The 18,836-nt window shown below is 59.1% G+C and overlaps 1 protein-coding gene across 1 annotated transcript in view; it reads left to right on the top strand.

Moving 5' to 3' along the window:
- Positions 1 to 8,317, top strand: part of etfb (electron transfer flavoprotein subunit beta) — a gene marked incomplete at its 5' end in the record, with an annotated part of 150,965 nt that extends 142,648 nt beyond the window's left edge. Inside the window, 2 exons of the mRNA XM_059963198.1 lie at positions 4,577 to 4,748; positions 8,145 to 8,317. Of these exons, the coding sequence (XP_059819181.1) occupies positions 4,577 to 4,747 (171 nt within the window). The remainder of the gene's footprint in view (positions 1 to 4,576; positions 4,749 to 8,144) is intronic.
- Between the last annotated feature and the right edge of the window lie 10,519 nt (positions 8,318 to 18,836).

Raw genomic sequence — 18,836 nt, 5'->3', positions numbered from 1 at the left:
CTAAACCCCTGTCTGACCCACTCATCCTCACTCTCACCCTCCCTCTGTCTCCTCCCACACTAAACCCCTGTCTGACCCACTCATCCCCACTCTCACCCTCCCTCTGTCTCCTCCCACACTAAACCCCTGTCTGACACACTCATCCCCACTCTCACCCTCCCTCTGTCTCCTCCCACATTAAACCCCTGTCTGACCCACTCATCCCCACTCTCACCCTCCCTCCGTCTCCTCCCACACTAAACCCCTGTCTGACGCACTCATCCCCACTCTCACCCTCCCTCCGTCTCCTCCCACACTAAACCCCTGTCTGACCCACTCATCCTCACTCTCACCCTCCCTCTGTCTCCTCCCACACTAAACCCCTGTCTGACCCACTCATCCCCACTCTCACCCTCCCTCCGTCTCCTCCCACACTAAACCCCTGTCTGACCTACTCATCCCCACTCTCACCCTCCCTCTGTCTCCTCCCACAATAAACCCCTGTCTGACCCACTCATCCCCACTCTCACCCTCCCTCCGTCTCCTCCCACACTAAACCCCTGTCTGACCTACTCATCCCCACTCTCACCCTCCCTCTGTCTCCTCCCACAATAAACCCCTGTCTGACCCACTCATCCCCACTCTCACCCTCCCTCTGTCTCCTCCCACAATAAACCCCTGTCTGACCCACTCATCCCCACTCTCACCCTCCCTCTGTCTCCTCCCACACTAAACCCCTGTCTGACCCACTCCGTCCATCACTCTCACCCTCCCTCTGTCTCCTCCCACACTAAACCTCTGTCTGACCCACTCCGTCCATCACTCTCACCCTCCCTCTGTCTCCTCCCACACTAAACCCGTGTCTGACCCACTCATCCCCACTCTCACCCTCCCTCTGTCTCCTCCCACACTAAACCCCTGTCTGACCCACTCATCCCCACTCTCACCCTCCCTCCGTCTCCTCCCACACTAAACCCCTGTCTGACCTACTCATCCCCACTCTCACCCTCCCTCCGTCTCCTCCCACACTAAACCCCTGTCTGACCCACTCATCCCCACTCTCACCCTCCCTCCGTCTCCTCCCACACTAAACCCCTGTCTGACCCACTCATCCCCTCTCTCACCCTCCCTCTGTCTCCTCCCACACTAAAGCACTGTCTGACCCACTCATCCCCACTCTCACCCTCCCTCCGTCTCCTCCCACACTAAACCCCTGTCTGACCCACTCATCCCCACTCTCACCCTCCCTCTGTCTCCTCCCACACTAAACCCCTGTCTGACCCACTCATCCCCACTCTCACCCTCCCTCTGTCTCCTCCCACACTAAACCCGTCATACCCACTCATCCCCACTCTCACCCTCCCTCTGTCTCCTCCCACACTAAACCCCTGTCTGACCCACTCATCCTCACTCACCCTCCCTCTGTCTCCTCCCACACTAAACCCCTGTCTGACCCACTCATCCCCACTCTCACCCTCCCTCTGTCTCCTCCCACACTAAACCCGTCAGACCCACTCATCCCCACTCTCACCCTCCCTCTGTCTCCTCCCACACTAAACCCCTGTCTGACCCACTCATCCTCACTCTCACCCTCCCTCTGTCTCCTCCCACACTAAACCCCTGTCTGACCCACTCATCCCCACTCTCACCCTCCCTCTGTCTCCTCCCACACTAAACCCCTGTCTGACCCACTCTGTCCATCACTCTCACCCTCCCTCTGTCTCCTCCCACACTAAACCCCTGTCTGACCCACTCATCCCCACTCTCACCCTCCCTCTGTCTCCTCCCACACTAAACCCCTGTCTGACCCACACATCCCCACTCTCACCCTCCCTCTGTCTCCTCCCACACTAAACCCCTGTCTGACCCACTCATCCCCACTCTCACCCTCCCTCTGTCTCCTCTCACACTAAACCCCTGTCTGACCCACTCATCCCCATTCTCACCCTCCCTCTGTCTCCTCCCACACTAAACCCCTGTCTGACCCACTCATCCCCACTCTCACCCTCCCTCTGTCTCCTCCCACACTAAACCCCTGTCTGACCCACTCATCCTCACTCTCACCTTCCCTCTGTCTCCTCCCACACTAAACCCCTGTCTGACCCACTCATCCCAACTCTCACCCTCCCTCTGTCTCCTCCCACACTAAACCCCTGTCTGACCCACTCATCCTCACTCTCACCCTCCCTCTGTCTCCTCCCACACTAAACCCCTGTCTGACCCACTCATCCCCACTCTCACCCTCCCTCTGTCTCCTCCCACACTAAACCCCTGTCTGACCCACTCCGTCCATCACTCTCACCCTCCCTCTGTCTCCTCTCACACTAAACCCCTGTCTGACCCACTCATCCTCACTCTCACCCTCCCTCTGTCTCCTCCCACAATAAACCCCTGTCTAACCCACTCATCCCCACTCTCACCCTCCCTCTGTCTCCTCCCACACTAAACCCCTGTCTGACCCACTCATCCTCACTCACCCTCCCTCTGTCTCCTCCCACACTAAACCCCTGTCTGACCAACTCCGTCCATCACTCCCCGTCACCCTCCCTCTGTCTCCTCCCACACTAAACCCCTGTCTGACCCACTCATCCCCACTCTCACCCTCCCTCTGTCTCCTCCCAGACTAAACCCCTGTCTGACCCACACATCCTCACTCTCACCCTCCCTCTGTCTCCTCCCACATTAAACCCCTATCTGACCCACTCATCCCCACTCTCACCCTCCCTCTGTCTCCTCCCACACTAAACCCCTGTCTGACCCACTCATCCTCACTCTCACCCTCCCTCTGTCTCCTCCCACACTAAACCCCTGTCTGACCCACTCATCCCCACTATCACCCTCCCTCTGTCTCCTCCCACATTAAACCCCTGTCTGACCCACTCATCCCCACTCTCACCCTCCCTCTGTCTCCTCCCACATTAAACCCCTGTCTGACCCACTCATCCTCACTCTCACCCTCCCTCTGTCTCCTCCCACACTAAACCCCTGTCTGACCCACTCATCCCCACTCTCACCCTCCCTCTGTCTCCTCCCACACTAAATCCCTGTCAGACCCACTCATCCCCACTCTCACCCTCCCTCTGTCTCCTCCCACACTGAACCCCTGTCTGACCCACTCATCCCCACTCTCACCCTCCCTCTGTCTCCTCCCACACTAAACCCCTGTCTGACCCACTCATCCCCACTCTCACCCTCCCTCTGTCTCCTCCCACACTAAACCCCTGTCTGACCCACTCATCCCCACTCTCACCCTCCCTCTGTGTCCTCCCACACTAAACCCCTGTCTGACCCACTCATCCCCACTCTCACCCTCCCTCTGTCTCCTCCCACACTAAACCCCTGTCTGACCCACTCATCCTCACTCTCACCCTCCCTCTGTCTCCTCCCACACTAAACCCCTGTCTGACCCACACATCCCCACTCTCACCCTCCCTCTGTCTCCTCCCACACTAAACCCCTGTCTGACCCACTCATCCCCACTCTCACCCTCCCTCTGTGTCCTCCCACACTAAACCCCTGTCTGACCCACTCATCCTCACTCTCACCCTCCCTCTGTCTCCTCCAACACTAAACCCCTGTCTGACCCACTCATCCCCACTCTCACCCTCCCTCTGTCTCCTCCCACACTAAACCTCTGTCTGACCCACTCATCCTCACTCACCCTCCCTCTGTCTCCTCCCACACTAAACCCCTGTCTGACCCACTCATCCCCACTCTCACCCTCCCTCTGTCTCCTCCCACACTAAACCCCTGTCTGACCCACTCATCCCCACTCTCACCCTCCCTCTGTCTCCTCCCACACTAAACCTCTGTCTGACCCACTCATCCTCACTCACCCTCCCTCTGTCTCCTCCCACACTAAACCCCTGTCTGACCCACTCATCCCCACTCTCACCCTCCCTCTGTCTCCTCCCACATTAAACCCCTGTCTGACCCACTCATCCGCACTCTCACCCTCCCTCTGTTTCCTCCCACACTAAACCCCTGTCTGACCCACTCATCCCCACTCTCACCCTCCCTCTGTCTCCTCCCACACTAAACCCCTGTCTGACACACTCATCCCCACTCTCACCCTCCCTCTGTCTCCTCCCACACTAAACCCCTGTCTGATCCACTCATCCCCACTCTCACCCTCCCTCTGTCTCCTCCCACTCTAAACCCCTGTCTGACACACTCATCCCCACTCTCACCCTCCCTCTGTCTCCTCCCACACTAAACCCCTGTCTGACCCACTCATCATCACTCTCACCCTCCCTCTGTCTCCTCCCACACTAAACCCCTGTCTGACCCACTCCGTCCATCACTCTCACCCTCCCTCTGTCTCCTCCCACACTAAACCCCTGTCTGACCCATTCCGTCCATCACTCCCCATCACCCTCCCTCTGTCTCCTCCCACACTAAACCCCTGTCTGACCCACTCATCCCCACTCTCACCCTCCCTCTGTCTCCTCCCACACTAAACCCCTGTCTGACCCACTCATCCCCACTCTGACCCTCCCTCTGTCTCCTCCCACACTAAACCCCTGTCTGACCCACTCATCCCCACTCTCACCCTCCCTCTGTCTCCTCCCACACTAAACCCCTGTCTGACCCACAGAAAGCCAAGAAGAAGAAGATTGACAGGTTGACTCTGCAGGAACTGGGTGTAGAGGCTGCCGGGAAACTGGAGGCTCTCAGCATCGAGGAGCCCCCACAGCGAACAGCCGGCGCCAAGGTCGAGTCCGTGGAACAACTCGTCGAGAAGCTCAGAGAGATCGGCCGGATATAAGGTGTGAGTCAGTATAGTATACAAGTAGATTCACACTGTGTCTGACCCCGGGAGTGTGTGATGGGACAGTGTGGAGATAGTTTTATTCTGTGTCTGACTCTGGCCGTGTGTGATGGGAGCTTCAATCAGTGTCTCACGCAGGGATTGTGTGATGGGGCAGAGTGGATGGAGATTCACTCTGTGTCTGACCCCGGGAGTGTGTGATGGGGCAGTGTGGAGGGAGATTCACTCTGTCTGACCTGGGTGTATGGGGTGGGACGGTCGAGGGAGATTCACTCTGTGTCTGACCCTGGGATTGTCTGATGGGACGGTGTCGAGGGAGATTCCTTCTGTGTCTGACCCTGGGATTGTCTGATGGGACGGTGTCGAGGGAGATTCCTTCTGTGTCTGACCCTGGGAGTGTGTGATCGGACGGTGTGGAGGGAGATTCACTCTGTGTCTGACCCTGGGAGTGTGTGATCGGAAGGTGTGGAGGGAGATTCACTCTGTGTCTGAACCGGGGAGTGTGTGATGGGACAGTCTGGAGGTAGTTTCACTCTGTGTCTGACCCCGGGAGTGCGTGATGGGACAGTGTGGAGAGAGTTTTATTCTGTGTCTGACTCTGGCAGTGTGTGATGGGAGTTTCACTCTGTGTCTGACCCAGGCAGTGAGTGATGGGATGCTGAGTAGGTAGATGCCCTCTGTGTCTGACTCTGGCAGTGTGTGATGGGAGCTTCACTCTATGTCTGACCCTGGGAGTGTGTGATGGGACGGTGTGGAGTGAGATTCACTCTGTGTCTGACCCCAGGAGTGTGTGATGGGACGGAGTGGAGGGAGATTCACTCTGTGTCTGACCCCGGGAGTGTGTGATGGGACGGTGTGGAGGGAGATTCACTCTGTGTCTGACCCCAGGAGTGTGTGATGGGACGGTGTGGAGGGAGATTCACTCTGTGTCTGACCCCGGGAGTGTGTGATGGGACGGTGTGGAGGGAGATTCACTCTGTGTCTGACCCTGGGAGAGTGTGATGGGACGGTGTGGAGTGAGATTCACTCTGTGTCTGACCCCGGGAGTGTGTGATGGGTCGGTGTGGAGGGAGATTCACTCTGTGTCTGACCCCGGGAGTGTGTGATGGGACTGTGTGGAGGGAGATTCACTCTGTGTCTGACCCCGGGAGTGTGTGATGGGACGGTGTGGAGTGAGATTCACTCTGTGTCTGACCCCAGGAGTGTGTGATGGGACGGTGTGGAGTGAGATTCACTCTGTGTCTGACCATGGGAGTGTGTGATGGGACGGTGTGGAGGGAGATTCACTCTGTGTCTGACCCCAGGAGTGTGTGATGGGATGGTGTGGAGGAAGATTCACTCTGTGTCTGCCCCTGGGAGTCTGTGATGGGACGGAGTGGAGGGAGATTCACTCTGTGTCTGACCCCGGGAGTGTGTGATGGGACGGTGTGGAGGGAGATTCACTCTGTGTCTGACCCCGGGAGTGTGTGATGGGACGATGTGGAGGGAGATTCACTCTGTGTCTGACCCCGGGAGTGTGTGATGGGACGGTGTGGAGGGAGATTCACTCTGTGTCTGACCCCGGGAGTGTGTGATGGGACGGTGTGGAGGAAGATTCATTCTGTGTCTGACCCCGGGAGTGTGTGATGGGACGGTGTGGAGGGAGATTCACTCTGTGTCTGACCCCGGGAGTGTGTGATGGGACGGTGTGGAGGAAGATTCATTCTGTGTCTGACCCCGGGAGTGTGTGATGGGACGGTGTGGAGGGAGATTCACTCTGTGTCTGACCATGGGAGTGTGAGATGGGACGGTGTGGAGGGAGATTTACTCTGTGTCTGACCATGGGAGTGTGTGATGGGACGGTGTGGAGGGAGATTCACTCTGTGTCTGACCCCAGGAGTGTGTGATGGGACAGAGTGGAGTGAGATTCACTCTGTGTCTGACCCCAGGAGTGTGTGATGGGACGGTGTGGAGGGAGATTCACTCTGTGTCTGACCCCAGGAGTGTGTGATGGGACGGTGTGGAGGAAGATTCACTCTGTGTCTGACCCTGGGAGTGTGTGATGGGACGGAGTGGAGGGAGATTCACTCTGTGTCTGACCCCGGGAGTGTGTGATGGGACTGTGTGGAGGGAGATTCACTCTGTGTCTGACCCCGGGAGTGTGTGATGGGACGGTGTGGAGGAAGATTCATTCTGTGTCTGACCCCGGGAGTGTGTGATGGGACGGTGTGGAGGGAGATTCACTCTGTGTCTGACCCCGGGAGTGTGTGATGGGACGGTGTGGAGGAAGATTCATTCTGTGTCTGACACCAGGAGTGTGTGATGGGACGGTGTGGAGGGAGATTCACTCTGTGTCTGACCCCGGGAGTGTGTGATCGGACGGTGTGGAGGGAGATTCACTCTGTGTCTGACCCTGGGAGTGTGTGATGGGACGGTGTGGAGGGAGATTCACTCTGTGTCTGACCCCAGGAGTGTGTGATGGGACAGTGTGGAGGGAGATTCACTCTGTGTCTGACCCCGGGAGTGTGTGACGAGACGGTGTGGAGGGAGATTCACTCTGTGTCTGACCCCGGGAGTGTGTGATGGGACGGTGTGGAGGGAGATTCACTCTGTGTCTGACCATAGGAGTGTGAGATGGGACGGTGTGGAGGGAGATTTACTCTGTGTCTGACCATGGGAGTGTGTGATGGGACGGTGTGGAGGGAGATTCACTCTGTGTCTGACCCTGGGAGTGTGTGATGGGACGGTGTGGAGGGAGATTTACTCTGTGTCTAACCCCGGGAGAGTGTGATGGGTCAGTGTGGAGGGAGATTCACTCTGTGTCTGACCCCGGGAGTGTGTGATGGGACGGTGTGGAGGGAGATTCACTCTGTGTCTGACCCTGGGAGTGTGTGATGGGACGGTGTGGAGGGAGATTTACTCTGTGTCTAACCCCGGGAGTGTGTGATGGGACGGTGTGGAGGGAGATTCACTCTGTGTCTGACCCTGGGAGTGTGTGATGGGACGGTGTGGAGGGAGATTCACTCTGTGTCTGACCCCGGGAGTGTGTGATGGGACGGTGTGGAGGGAGATTCACTCTGTGTCTGACCCGGGGAGTGTGTGATGGGACGGTGTGGAGGGAGAGTCACTCTGTGTCTGACCCGGGGAGTGTTTGATTGGACGGTGTGGAGGGAGATTCACTCTGTGTCTGACCCTGGGAGTGTGTGATGGGACGGTGTGGAGGGAGATTCACTCTGTGTCTGACCCCGGGAGTGTGTGATGGGACGGTGTGGAGGGAGATTCACTCTGTGTCTGACCCTGGGAGTGTGTGATGGGACGGTGTGGAGGGAGATTCACTCTGTGTCTAACCCCGGGAGTGTAACAATTGGAGCAAGTCGTTAATTTCACTTTTCCTATTCTTATTGTGTGTTTGCAGGAGTCTGACCAATTAGTTCGGAAACGCACAAACCTCACTGTGGTGACATGGATCATCCCTCTGTGGAACAATCCCAACGTCCCTACTGCAGTTCCATTAATCCTGGATAATTGTGAAGTGTGACCTGAGAAATGTCACGGGATGAACTTTAATAAATATAATTTCTACATGAACAGACTTTGCTTCATGGGTTTGATATCCCTGAGTTCCAGTCTCCGTATCCCTGGGTCAGACCCACACCGGGAGCACCGTGCACAGTTCCAGTCTCCGTGTCCCTGGGTCAGACCCACACCGGGAGCACCGTGCACAGTTCCGGTCACCGTATCTCTGGGTCAGACCCACACCGGGAGCACCGTGCACAATTCCAGTCTCCGTGTCCCTGGGTCAGACCCACACCGGGAGCACCGTGCACAGTTCCAGTCTCCGTGTCCCTGGGTCAGACCCACACCGGGAGCACCGTGCACAGTTCCAGTCTCCGTATCCCTGGGTCAGACCCACACCGGGAGCACCGTGCACAGTTCCAGTCTCCGTATCCCTGGGTCAGAACCACACCGGGAGCACCGTGCACAGTTCCAGTCTCCGTGTCCCTGGGTCAGACCCACACCGGGAGCACCGTGCACAGTTGCAGTCTCCATGTCCCTGGGTCAGACCCACACCGGGAGCACCGTGCACAGTTCCACTCTCCGTGTCCCTGGGTCAGACCCACACCGGGAGCTCCGTGCACTGTTCCAGTCTCCGTGTCCCTGGGTCAGACCCACGCCGGGAGCACCGTGCACAGTTCCAGTATCCGTGTCCCTGGGTCAGACCCACACCGGGAGCTCCGTGCACAGTTCCAGTCTCGGTGTCCCTGGGTCAGACCCACACCGGGAGCTCCGTGCACAGTTCCAGTCTCGGTGTCCCTGGGTCAGACCCACACCGGGAGCTCCGTGTGCAGTTCTGGTCTCTGCATAGTTGGGATCTGTGTTACCTGTGCCCTGCTCTGTTGCTGAGTCGGGCTGTGCAGGTGTGAAAACATTCAGCTGTGTCAGCCAGAAGTGTGTTCAGGTGAAATTCTTGGCTTTGATTCATGTCTTTTCTCATAATCGAGTTGTTTTCTGGTCACACCTGCTGCTGTGTACATATCTGAGATGTCATCTCCAATTTCAGGAACAAGCTGCTGTTTATTATCATCTCATCGAGCTGGGGTCAAGTGCGGTGTAACTTACTCTGACGTTTGAAAGTGGGAATTCTGGCAAATGTCCCAGTTGCTTGTGCCTGTGTGCCGGACCATTCTCCAGTTACTGGGATCGCAGTTCTGCCCAGTGTCAACAACTTCCTGAACAGCATCTTCGCACAGTGCAACACCCCCAGCCGTCCCTCCCACTCAGCTCTCTAACGACCGTGAAATTTCTGACTCAACTTGGACAGGAATACTCAGCAGGTCAGGCAGCTTCTGTGGAGAAGGGAAACTGTGATGCAAAACATGCCCGATCAGTAGGAGGGTGTCCAATTGGCCTCACTGACACTATCTGTCAGTCCCTTGCATGGAAGTTGTGTTGACAGCCACCCAACGTCACCTCTCGCACGCCCCACAGCCCTTCATGAAGGCTAGTGGCAGGAGAGCATGGATAAACCAGTTTGGCTGTGTGCTCAGGAAGCAGAGATTGCTGTTGCATCACAGTGCAATGACTGCCTCAGGGGAGTTTCGGTTTAATCTACAGACCTGCCTTGTCCTAAAGTGGATGTTCACAGCTTGCCAATGGGGTCACCTTCCAACCTATCCACCCCTCCACCCGTCTCCGTCTCCATAAACCCCTCCACCCCTCTCCATCTCCGTAAACCCCTCCACCCCTCCATCTCCATAAACCCCTCCACCCCCTCCATCTCCGTAAACCCCTCCACCCCCTCCATCTTAGTAAACCCCTCCACCCCTCTCCATCTCTGTAAACCCCCCCACCCCTCTCCATGTCCGTAAACCCCTCCACCCCCTCCATGTCCGTAAACTCCTCCACCCCCTCCCTCCGTAAACCCCTCCACCACCTCCATCACTGTAAACTCCTCCACCCCCTCCCTCCGTAAACCCCTCCACCCATCTCCATCTCCGTAAACCCCTCCACCCCCTCCATCTCCGTAAACCCCTTCACCCCCTCCCTCCGTAAACCCCTCCACCACCTCCATCTCTGTAAACCCCTCCTCCCCTCTCCATCTCCGTAAACCCCTCCACCCCTCTCCATCTCCGTAAACCCCTCCACCCCATCTCCGTAAACCCCTCCTCCCCTCTCCATCTCCGTAAACCCCTCCACCCCTCTCCGTCTCCGTAAACCCCTCCACCCGTCTCCATCTCCGTAAACCCCTCCACCCCATCTCCGTAAACCCCTCCTCCCCTCTCCATCTCCGTAAACCCCTCCTCCACTCTCCATCTCCGTAAACCCCTCCACCCGTCTCCATCTCCTTAAACCCCCCCCACCCCTGTCCATCTCCGTAAACCTCTCCACCCCTCTCCGTCTCTGTCAACCCCTCCACCCGTCTCCGTCAACCCCTCCACCCCTCTCCATGTCCGTAAACCCCTCCCCCTCTCCATCTCCTTAAACCCCTCCACCCCTCCGTCTCCATGAATCAATAAACCCCTCCACCCCCTCACATCTCCATAAACCCCTCTACCCCTCTCCGTCTCCGTAAACCCCTCCACCCCCTCCATCTCCGTAAACCCCTCCACCCCTCTCCGTCTCCGTAAACCCCTCCATGCCTCTCCGTCTCCATGAATCACTAAACCCCTCCACCCCCTCACATCTCCATAAACCCCTCCACCCCTCTCCGTCTCCGTAAACCCCTCCACCCCCTCCATCTCCATAAACCCCTCCACCCCCACCACCCCTCTCCGTCTCCATAAACCCCTCCACCCGTCTCCGTCTCCGAAAAACCCTCCACCCCTCTCCGTCTCCGTAAACCCCTCCACCCCCTCCATCTCCTTAAACCCCTCCACCCCTCTCCGTCTCCGTAAACCCCTCCACCCCTCTCCATCTCCGTAAACCCCTCCACCCCCTCCATCTCCTTAAACCCCTCCACCCCTCTCCGTCTCCGTAAACCCCTCCACCCCTCTCCATCTCCGTAAACCCCTCCACCCCTCTCCGTCTCCGTAAACCCCTCCACCCGTCTCCGTCTCCGTAAACCCCTCCACCCCTCTCCGTAAACCCCTCCACCCCTCTCCATCTCCGTAAACCCCTCCTCCCCTCTCCGTCTCCGTAAACCCCTCCACTGTACACCACTCCCTGTCTCTGTGACCCGCTACACCCTTCCCCATCTCTGTGACCCGCTACACCCCTCCCTGTCTCTGTGACCCGCTACACCCTTCCCCGTCTCTGTGACCCGCTACACCCCTCCCCATCTCTGTGACCCCCTTCACCCCTCCCCGTCTCCGTGACCCCCTACACCCCTCCCCATCTCTGTGACCCCCTACACCCCTCCCCGTCTCTGTGACCCCTACACCCCTCCCCGTCTCTATGACCCCTACACCCCTCCCCGTCTCTGTGACCCCTTCACCCCTTCCCGTCTCTGTGACTGCTTTACCCCTCCCTGTCTCTGTGACCGCTATACCCCTCCCCATATCTGTGACCCCTTCACCCCTTCCCGTCTCTGTGACCTCTCCACCCCTCTCCATCTCCGTAAATCCCTCCACCCCTCTCCATCTCAGTAATCCCCTCCACCCCCTCCATCTCCGTAAACCCCTCCACCCCTCTCCATCTCCGTAAACCCCTCCACCCCCTCCATCTCCGTAAACCCCTCCATCCCCCTCCATCTCCGTAAACCCCTCCACCCCTCCATCTCAGTAAACCCCTCCACCCCTCTCCATCTCCGTAAACCCCTCCACCCCTCTCCGTCTCCGTAAACCCCTCCACCCCCTCCATCTCCGTAAACCCCTCCACCCCCCTCCATCTCAGTAAACCCCTCCACCCCCCTCCATCTCCGTAAACCCCTCCACCCCTCTCCATCTCCGTAAACCCCTCCACCCCTCTCCATCTCCGTAAACCCCCTCCACCCCTCTCCATCTCCGTAAATCCCTCCACCCCTCTCCATCTCCGTAAACCCCTCCACCCCTCTCCATCGTAAACCCCTCCACCCCTCTCCATCTCCGTAAACCCCTCCACCCCTCTCCATCGTAAACCCCTCCCACCCCTCTCCATCTCCGTAAACCCCTCCACCCCTCTCCATCTCCGTAAACCCCTCCTCCCCTCTCCATCTCCGTAAACCCCTCCACCCCTCTCCATCTCCGTAAACCCCTCCTCCCCTCTCCATCTCCGTAAACCCCTCCACCCATCTCCATCTCCGTAAACCCCTCCTCCCCTCTCCATCTCCGTAAACCCCTCCTCCCCTCTCCATCTCCGTAAACCCCTCCTCCCCTCTCCATCTCCGTAAACCCCTCCTCCCTCTCCATCTCCGTAAACCCCTCCACCCCTCTCCATCTCCGTAAACCCCTCCTCCCCTCTCCATCTCCGTAAACCCCTCCACCCCTCTCCATCTCCGTAAATCCCTCCACCCCTCTCCATGTCCGTAAACCCCTCCTCCCCTCTCCATCTCCGTAAACCCCTCCACCCCTCTCCATCTCCGTAAACGCTCCACCCCCTCCATGTCCGTAAACCCCTCCACCCCCTCCATCTCCGTAAACCCCTCCACCCCTCTCCGTAAACCCCTCCACCCCTCACCGTCTCCGTAAACCCCTCCTCCCCTCTCCATCTCCGTAAACCCCTCCACCCATCTCCGTAAACCCCTCCACCCCTCTCTGGAAACCCCTCCACCCCTCTCCGTCTCCGTAAACCCCTCCACCCCTCTCCGTCAACCCCCTCCACCACTCTCCATGTCCATAAACCCCTCCATCTCCGTAAACCCCTCCTCCCCTCTCCATCTCCGTAAACCCCTCCACCCCCTCCATCTCCGTAAACCCCTCCACCCCTCTCCGTCTCCGTAAACCCCTCCACCCCCTCCATCTCCGTAAACCCCTCCACCCCCCTCCCTCCGTAAACCCCTCCACCCCCCTCCATCTCCGTAAACCCCTCCACCCCCCTCCATCTCCGTAAACCCCCTCCACCCGTCTCCGCCTCTGTCAACCCCTCCACCCGTCTCCGTAAACCCCTCCACCACTCTCCATGTCCGTAAACCCCTCCACCCCTCTCCATCTCCGTAAACCCCTCCACCCGTCTCCATCAACCCCTCCACCCGTCTCCGCCTCTGTCAACCCCTCCACCCGTCTCCGCCTCTGTCAACCCCTCCACCACTCTCCATGTCCGTAAACCCCTCCACCCCTCTCCATCTCCGTAAACCCCTCCACCCGTCTCCATCAACCCCTCCACCCCTCTCCATGTCCTTAAACCTCTCCACCCCTCTCCATCTCCGTAAACCCCTCCACCCCTCTCCGTCTCCGTAAACCCCTCCACCCCTCTCCGTAAACCCCTCCACCCTACACCCCTCCCTGTCTCTGTGACCCGCTACGCCCTTCCCCATCTCTGTGACCCCCTACACTCCTCCCTGTCTCTGTGACCCCCCTTCACCCCTTCCTCTCTCTGTCTGTGACCCCGTACACCCCTCCCCGTCTCTGTGACCCCCTACACTCCTCCCTGTCTCTGTGACCCGCTATACCCTTCCCCATCTCTGTGACCCCCTTCACCCCTCCCCGTCTCTGTGTCCCCCTTCACCCCTTCCTCTCTGTGTCTGTGACCCCGTACACCCCTCCCCATCTCTGTGACCCCCTTCACCCTTCCCCATCTCTGTGACCCCCTACACTCCTCCCTGTCTCTGTGACCCACTACACCCTTCCCCATCTCTGTGACCCCCTTCACCCCTCCCCGTCTCTGTGTCCCCCTTCACCCCTTCTTCTCTCTGTCTGTGACCCCGTACACCCCAGCCCGTTTCTTCACAGCAAGCTGCGTGTGCACAGACTCCCAGCCCTGTGTTATACTGAGTGCGTCATTGGTTGTAACAACTGGAGGTGTGGGCGGGGAGCGATGACGAGGGCGGGGAGCGATGACTCCACAGACTCCACTCTCGCACCTTGCCAGCTGTGGAATCCTGTTCACAGCTCAGGCTGTCAGCAGTACCCCAAGAGTGGCAATCGCAGACATAGCAAGGATGCGGAGCCGGAACCACAGACTGGGGACATACCTGGCACCCCTCATCTGGGCCCTGCTCCTGCCGCGTAAGTATCGGTGGACCAGCCTCCTCGTTCCTACCTGCTGGCCTGCACTGTGTGTGTCTACTTGTTTTCTGTGTACGCTACTGTGTGTGGGTGTGTCGGTATGTATGTGTATCTCAGACACGGCTTTAGAGGTGTGCGCGCGCGCCTGCCACTGAGTGTGTGTTTGTGAATTGGACTTGGGTTATTGTCACATGAACCGAGTTTCAGTGAGAAGCTTGTTTTATCTACTGTTCACAGGGATTACACAGTGCTTTGAGATAAAACAACAGATGCAGAACAAAGTGCAACAACTACAGAGAGAGAGAGCAGGTGAACAAAAGTGTACAAGATCATTGGGAGAGGATTATGAGGTCAAGAGTCCATCTCATCCGAGTAGGAAATTACTTAATAATCTTAGAACAGCAGATAGAAACTGTCCTTGAGGCTAACTTGTACGTGCTTTCTGTTTTGTGTACAATGAGAAGTGTAGACAGTCCATGGAGGGAGGTCTTGGTGTGTGTATCTGTGAGAGAGTGAGTGGGGCTCTGCTGTCTGGGGCCAGTAGGGACCCAGTGGCAACAAGGGCTCCCAGCCTGCTGCGACCATCCTCCAGGAAGGGGACAGATGATAATGTCTCTGCGCCAACTGCACCGAAAGTGGGAAGAGAGGATGAAACTGGGTGTGGCGGCATTACCAGGAATGATCTTAGAGGGTTGGCATTGCCGGATTGTGAGAGGTATTTCCGACTGGCTCCTCCCTCACGGGTACGGCAGTTTCCCTGCCTCCTCACCCTGGACACTCCCTCCAGAACCAAACAGGAACAATTTCTGAAAAACTAAAGTGGGACAGACTAGTCTCAGCTCAGTCAGAGAGGATTGGGGAGGGGCATAGGAGGGGTGCGAGAGGTGTCAGGTGGTGGTCACAGAGATGGGGAGGGGTATAGGGGTCAGAGGGTCACAGAGGTGGGAGGGGGGGCAGGGTTAGAGAGTACTGAGGTGGGGAGATATGTAGGGGCCAGAGGGAACCAGAGATGGGGAAGGATGTAGGGGCTGGGTGGGGGGCACAGCGATGGAAGGGGTATAGGGAAGACAGGGGAGTAGGAAGGAGGGAATGGGGAGGAGTAGTGGTCAGCGTTCTCACCCTCACCACCTCCTCTTCCCTAGGTGGTGACGTGGAGACACTCCGGATAGAGACGAGCCCTCTGGTCACAGCAAAACTAGGCGAGGAGGCAAATCTGTCGGTAAGCTACGAGAGTCAAGTGAGCCCACGGGTGACCTGGCAAATCCAGGGCCAGGGTATCGTGGCCTGGTGGCAAGTGGGGTCCGGTACATCCCAGCTGAGCCCCCACTTCCAGAATCGTCTGGCGGTCGACACGAGCAAGGCGTCCCTCAACTTCATTCGCACTGAGCTGACCGACTCTGGCAAATACAACGTCACCCTGGAGGTGCTGGGTGAGCAGCCTGTCACCGGTCGCATCACCCTCAGGGTGCACGGTGAGTGTTTTCCTACTCTTCCTCCCTCTCCCAAGCCCCCATCCCCTCCCGTCCCCCTCCCTCTTCCCCTCCCCTTCCCCTTCCCTCGCCCTTCCCCTTCGCTCTCCCTCTTCCCCTTCCCTCGCCCTTCCCCTTCGCTCTCCCTCTTCCCCTTCCCTCTCCCTTCCCCTTCCCTCTCCCTTCCCCTTCCCTCTCCCTTCCCCTTCCCTCTCCCTTCCCCTTCCCTCTCCCTTCCCCTTCGCTCTCACTCTTCCCCTTCCCTCTCCCTTCCCCTTCCCTCTCCCTTCCCCTTCCCTCTCCCTTCCCCTTCCCTCTCCCTTCCCCTTCCCTCTCCCTTCCCCTTCCCTCTCCCTTCCCCTTCGCTCTCACTCTTCCCCTTCCCTCTCCCTTCCCCCTTCCCTCTCCCTTCCCCTTCCCTCGCACTTCCCCTTCGCTCTCCCTCTTCCCCTTCCCTCTCGCTTCCCCTTCCCTCTCCCTTCCCCTTCCCTCTCCCTTCCCCTTCCCTCTCCCTCTTCCCCTTCCCTCTCCCTTCCCCTTCCCTCTCACTTCCCCTTCCCTCGCCCTTCCCCTTCGCTCTCCCTCTTCCCCTTCCCTCTCCCTTCCCCTTCCCTCTCCCTTCCCCTTCCCTCGCCCTTCCCCTTCGCTCTCCCTCTTCCCCTTCCCTCTCCCTTCCCCTTCCCTCTCCCTTCCCCTTCCCTCTCCCTCTTCCCCTTCCCACTCCCTTCCCCTTCCCTCTCCCTCTTCCCCTTCCCTCTCCCTTCCCCTTCGCTCTCCCTTCCCCTTCGCTCTCCCTTCCCCTTCCCTCGCCCTTCCCCTTCGCACTCCCTCTTCCCCTTCCCTCTCCCTTCCCCTTCCCTCTCCCTTCCCCTTCCCTCCACTCTTCCCCTTCCCTCTCCCTTCCCCTTCCCTCTCCCTCTTCCCCTTCCCTCTCCCTTCCCCTTCCCTCCCCTTCCCCTTCGCTCTCCCTCTTCCCCTTCCCTCTCCCTTCCCCTTCCCTCTCCCTCTTCCCCTTCCCTCTCCCTTCCCCTTCCCTATCCCTCTTCCCCTTCCCTCTCCCTTCCCCTTCCCTCTCCCCTTCCCCTTCCCTCTCCCTTCCCCTTCCCTCCCTCTTCCCCTTCCCTCTCCCTTCCCCTTCCCTCTCCCTCTTCCCTTCCCCTCCCCTCCCTCTTCCCCTTCCCTCTCCCTTCCCCTTCCCTCTCCCTTCCCCTTCCCTCTCCCTTCCCCTTCCCTCTCCCTCCCTTCCCTCTCCCTTCCCCTTCCCTCTCCCTCTTCCCTCCCCTCCCCTCCCTCTCACCTTCCCTCTCCCTTCCCCTTCCCCCTCCCCTTCCCCACCCACTCCCCTTCCCCTTCCCTCCCTCTTCCCCTTCCCACTCCCCCTCCCCTTCGCTCCCTCTACCCCTCCCCTTCCCCTTCCCTCACCCTTCCCCTTCCCTCTCCCTTCCCCTTCCCTCCCCTTCCCCTTCCCTCTCCCTCTTCACCTTCCCTCTCCCTTCCCCTTCCCCCTCCCCTTCCCCTCCCTCTTCCCTTCCCCTTCCCTCCCTCTTCCCCTTCCCACTCCCTCCCCTTCGCTCCCTCTTCCCCTCCCCTTCCCCTTCCCTCTCCCTTCCCTCTCCCTTCCCCTTCCCTCTCCCTTCCCCTTCCCTCTCCCTTCCCCTTCCCTCTCCCTCTTCCCCTTCCCTCTCCCTTCCCTTCCCTCTCCCTTCCCTCTCCCTTCCCCTTCCCTCCCCCTTCCCTTCCCCTTCCCTCTCCCTCTTCCCTCCCCTCCCCTCCCTCTTCACCTTCCCTCTCCCTTCCCCTTCCCTCTCCCTCTTCCCCTTCCCTCCCCTCTTCCCCTTCCCCCTTCCCCTCCCCTTCCTCCCTCTTCCCTTCCAATTCCCTCCCTCTTCCCTTCCCCTCCCTCCCTCTTCCCCTTCCCCTCTCCCTCTTCCCTTCCCTTCCCTCTCCCTTCCCTCTCCCTCTTCCCCTCCCTTCCCTCTTCCCTTCCCCTTCCCTCTCCTCTTCCCTCCCCCTTCCCTCTCCCTCCCCTTCCTTCTCCCTCTTCCCCTTCCCTCTCCCTTCCCCTTCCCTCTCCCTTCCCCTTCCCTCTCCCTTCCCTTCCCTCCTCCCTCTTCCACTTCCCTCCCTCTTCCCCTTCCCCTCCCTCTTCCCTCTCCCTCTTCCCCTTCCCTCTCACTTCCTTCTCCCTCTCCCCTTCCCTCTCCCTTCCCCTTCCCTCCCCCTCTTCCCCTTCCCTTCCCCTTCCCTCTCCCTCTTCCATTCCCCTCCCCTCCCTCTTCCCCTTCCCTCTCCCTTCCCCTTCCCTCCCTCTTCCCCTTCCTCTCCCTTCCCCTTCCCTCTCCCTCTTCCCTTCCCTCTCCCTCTTCCCCTTCCCTCTCCCTTCCCCTTCCCTCTCCCTTCCCCTTCCCTCCCTTCCCCTTCCCTCTCCCTCTTCCCCTTCCCTCTCCCTTCCCCTTCCCTCTCCCTCTTCCCTTCCCTCTCCCTTCCCCTTCCCTCTCCCTTCCGCTTCCCTCTCCCTCTTCCCCTTCCCCTTCCCTCCCCCTTCCCTCTCCCTTCCCCTTCCCTCTCCCTCTTCCCCTTCCCCTCCCTCTTCCCCTTCCCCCTCCCCTTCCCCTCCCTCTTCCCTTCCCCTTCCCTCTCCCTCTTCCCCTTCCCTCCCTCTTCCCCTTCCCCTCCCCTTCCCCTCCCTCTTCCCTTCCCCTTCCCTCCCCCTTCCCCTTCCCCCCCTCCCCTTCGCTCCCTCTTCCCTTCCCCTTCCCTCCCTCTTCCCCTTCCCTCTCCCTTCCCTCTCCCTCTTCCCCTCCCCTCCCTCTTCCCTTCCCTCTCCCTTCCCCTTCCCTCTCCCTCTTCCCCTTCCCTCTCCCTCTTCCCTCCCCTCTCCCTCCCCTTCCTTCTCCCTCTTCCCCTTCCCTCTCCCTTCCCCTTCCCTCTCCCTTCCCCTTCCCTCTCCCTTCCCTTCCCTCTCCCTCTTCCCCTTCCTCTCCCTCCCCTTCCCTCTCCCTCCCCTTCCCTCTCCCCTCTACCCTCTCCCTTCCCTCTCCCTCTTCCCTCCCCTCC

This window comes from Hypanus sabinus, unplaced genomic scaffold, assembly GCF_030144855.1.
Source record: "Hypanus sabinus isolate sHypSab1 unplaced genomic scaffold, sHypSab1.hap1 scaffold_979, whole genome shotgun sequence".
Classification (NCBI taxonomy): domain Eukaryota; kingdom Metazoa; phylum Chordata; class Chondrichthyes; order Myliobatiformes; family Dasyatidae; genus Hypanus; species Hypanus sabinus.
The sequence above is the reverse complement of the archived record's forward strand: the minus strand, read 5'-3'. Positions and strand labels throughout refer to the sequence as shown.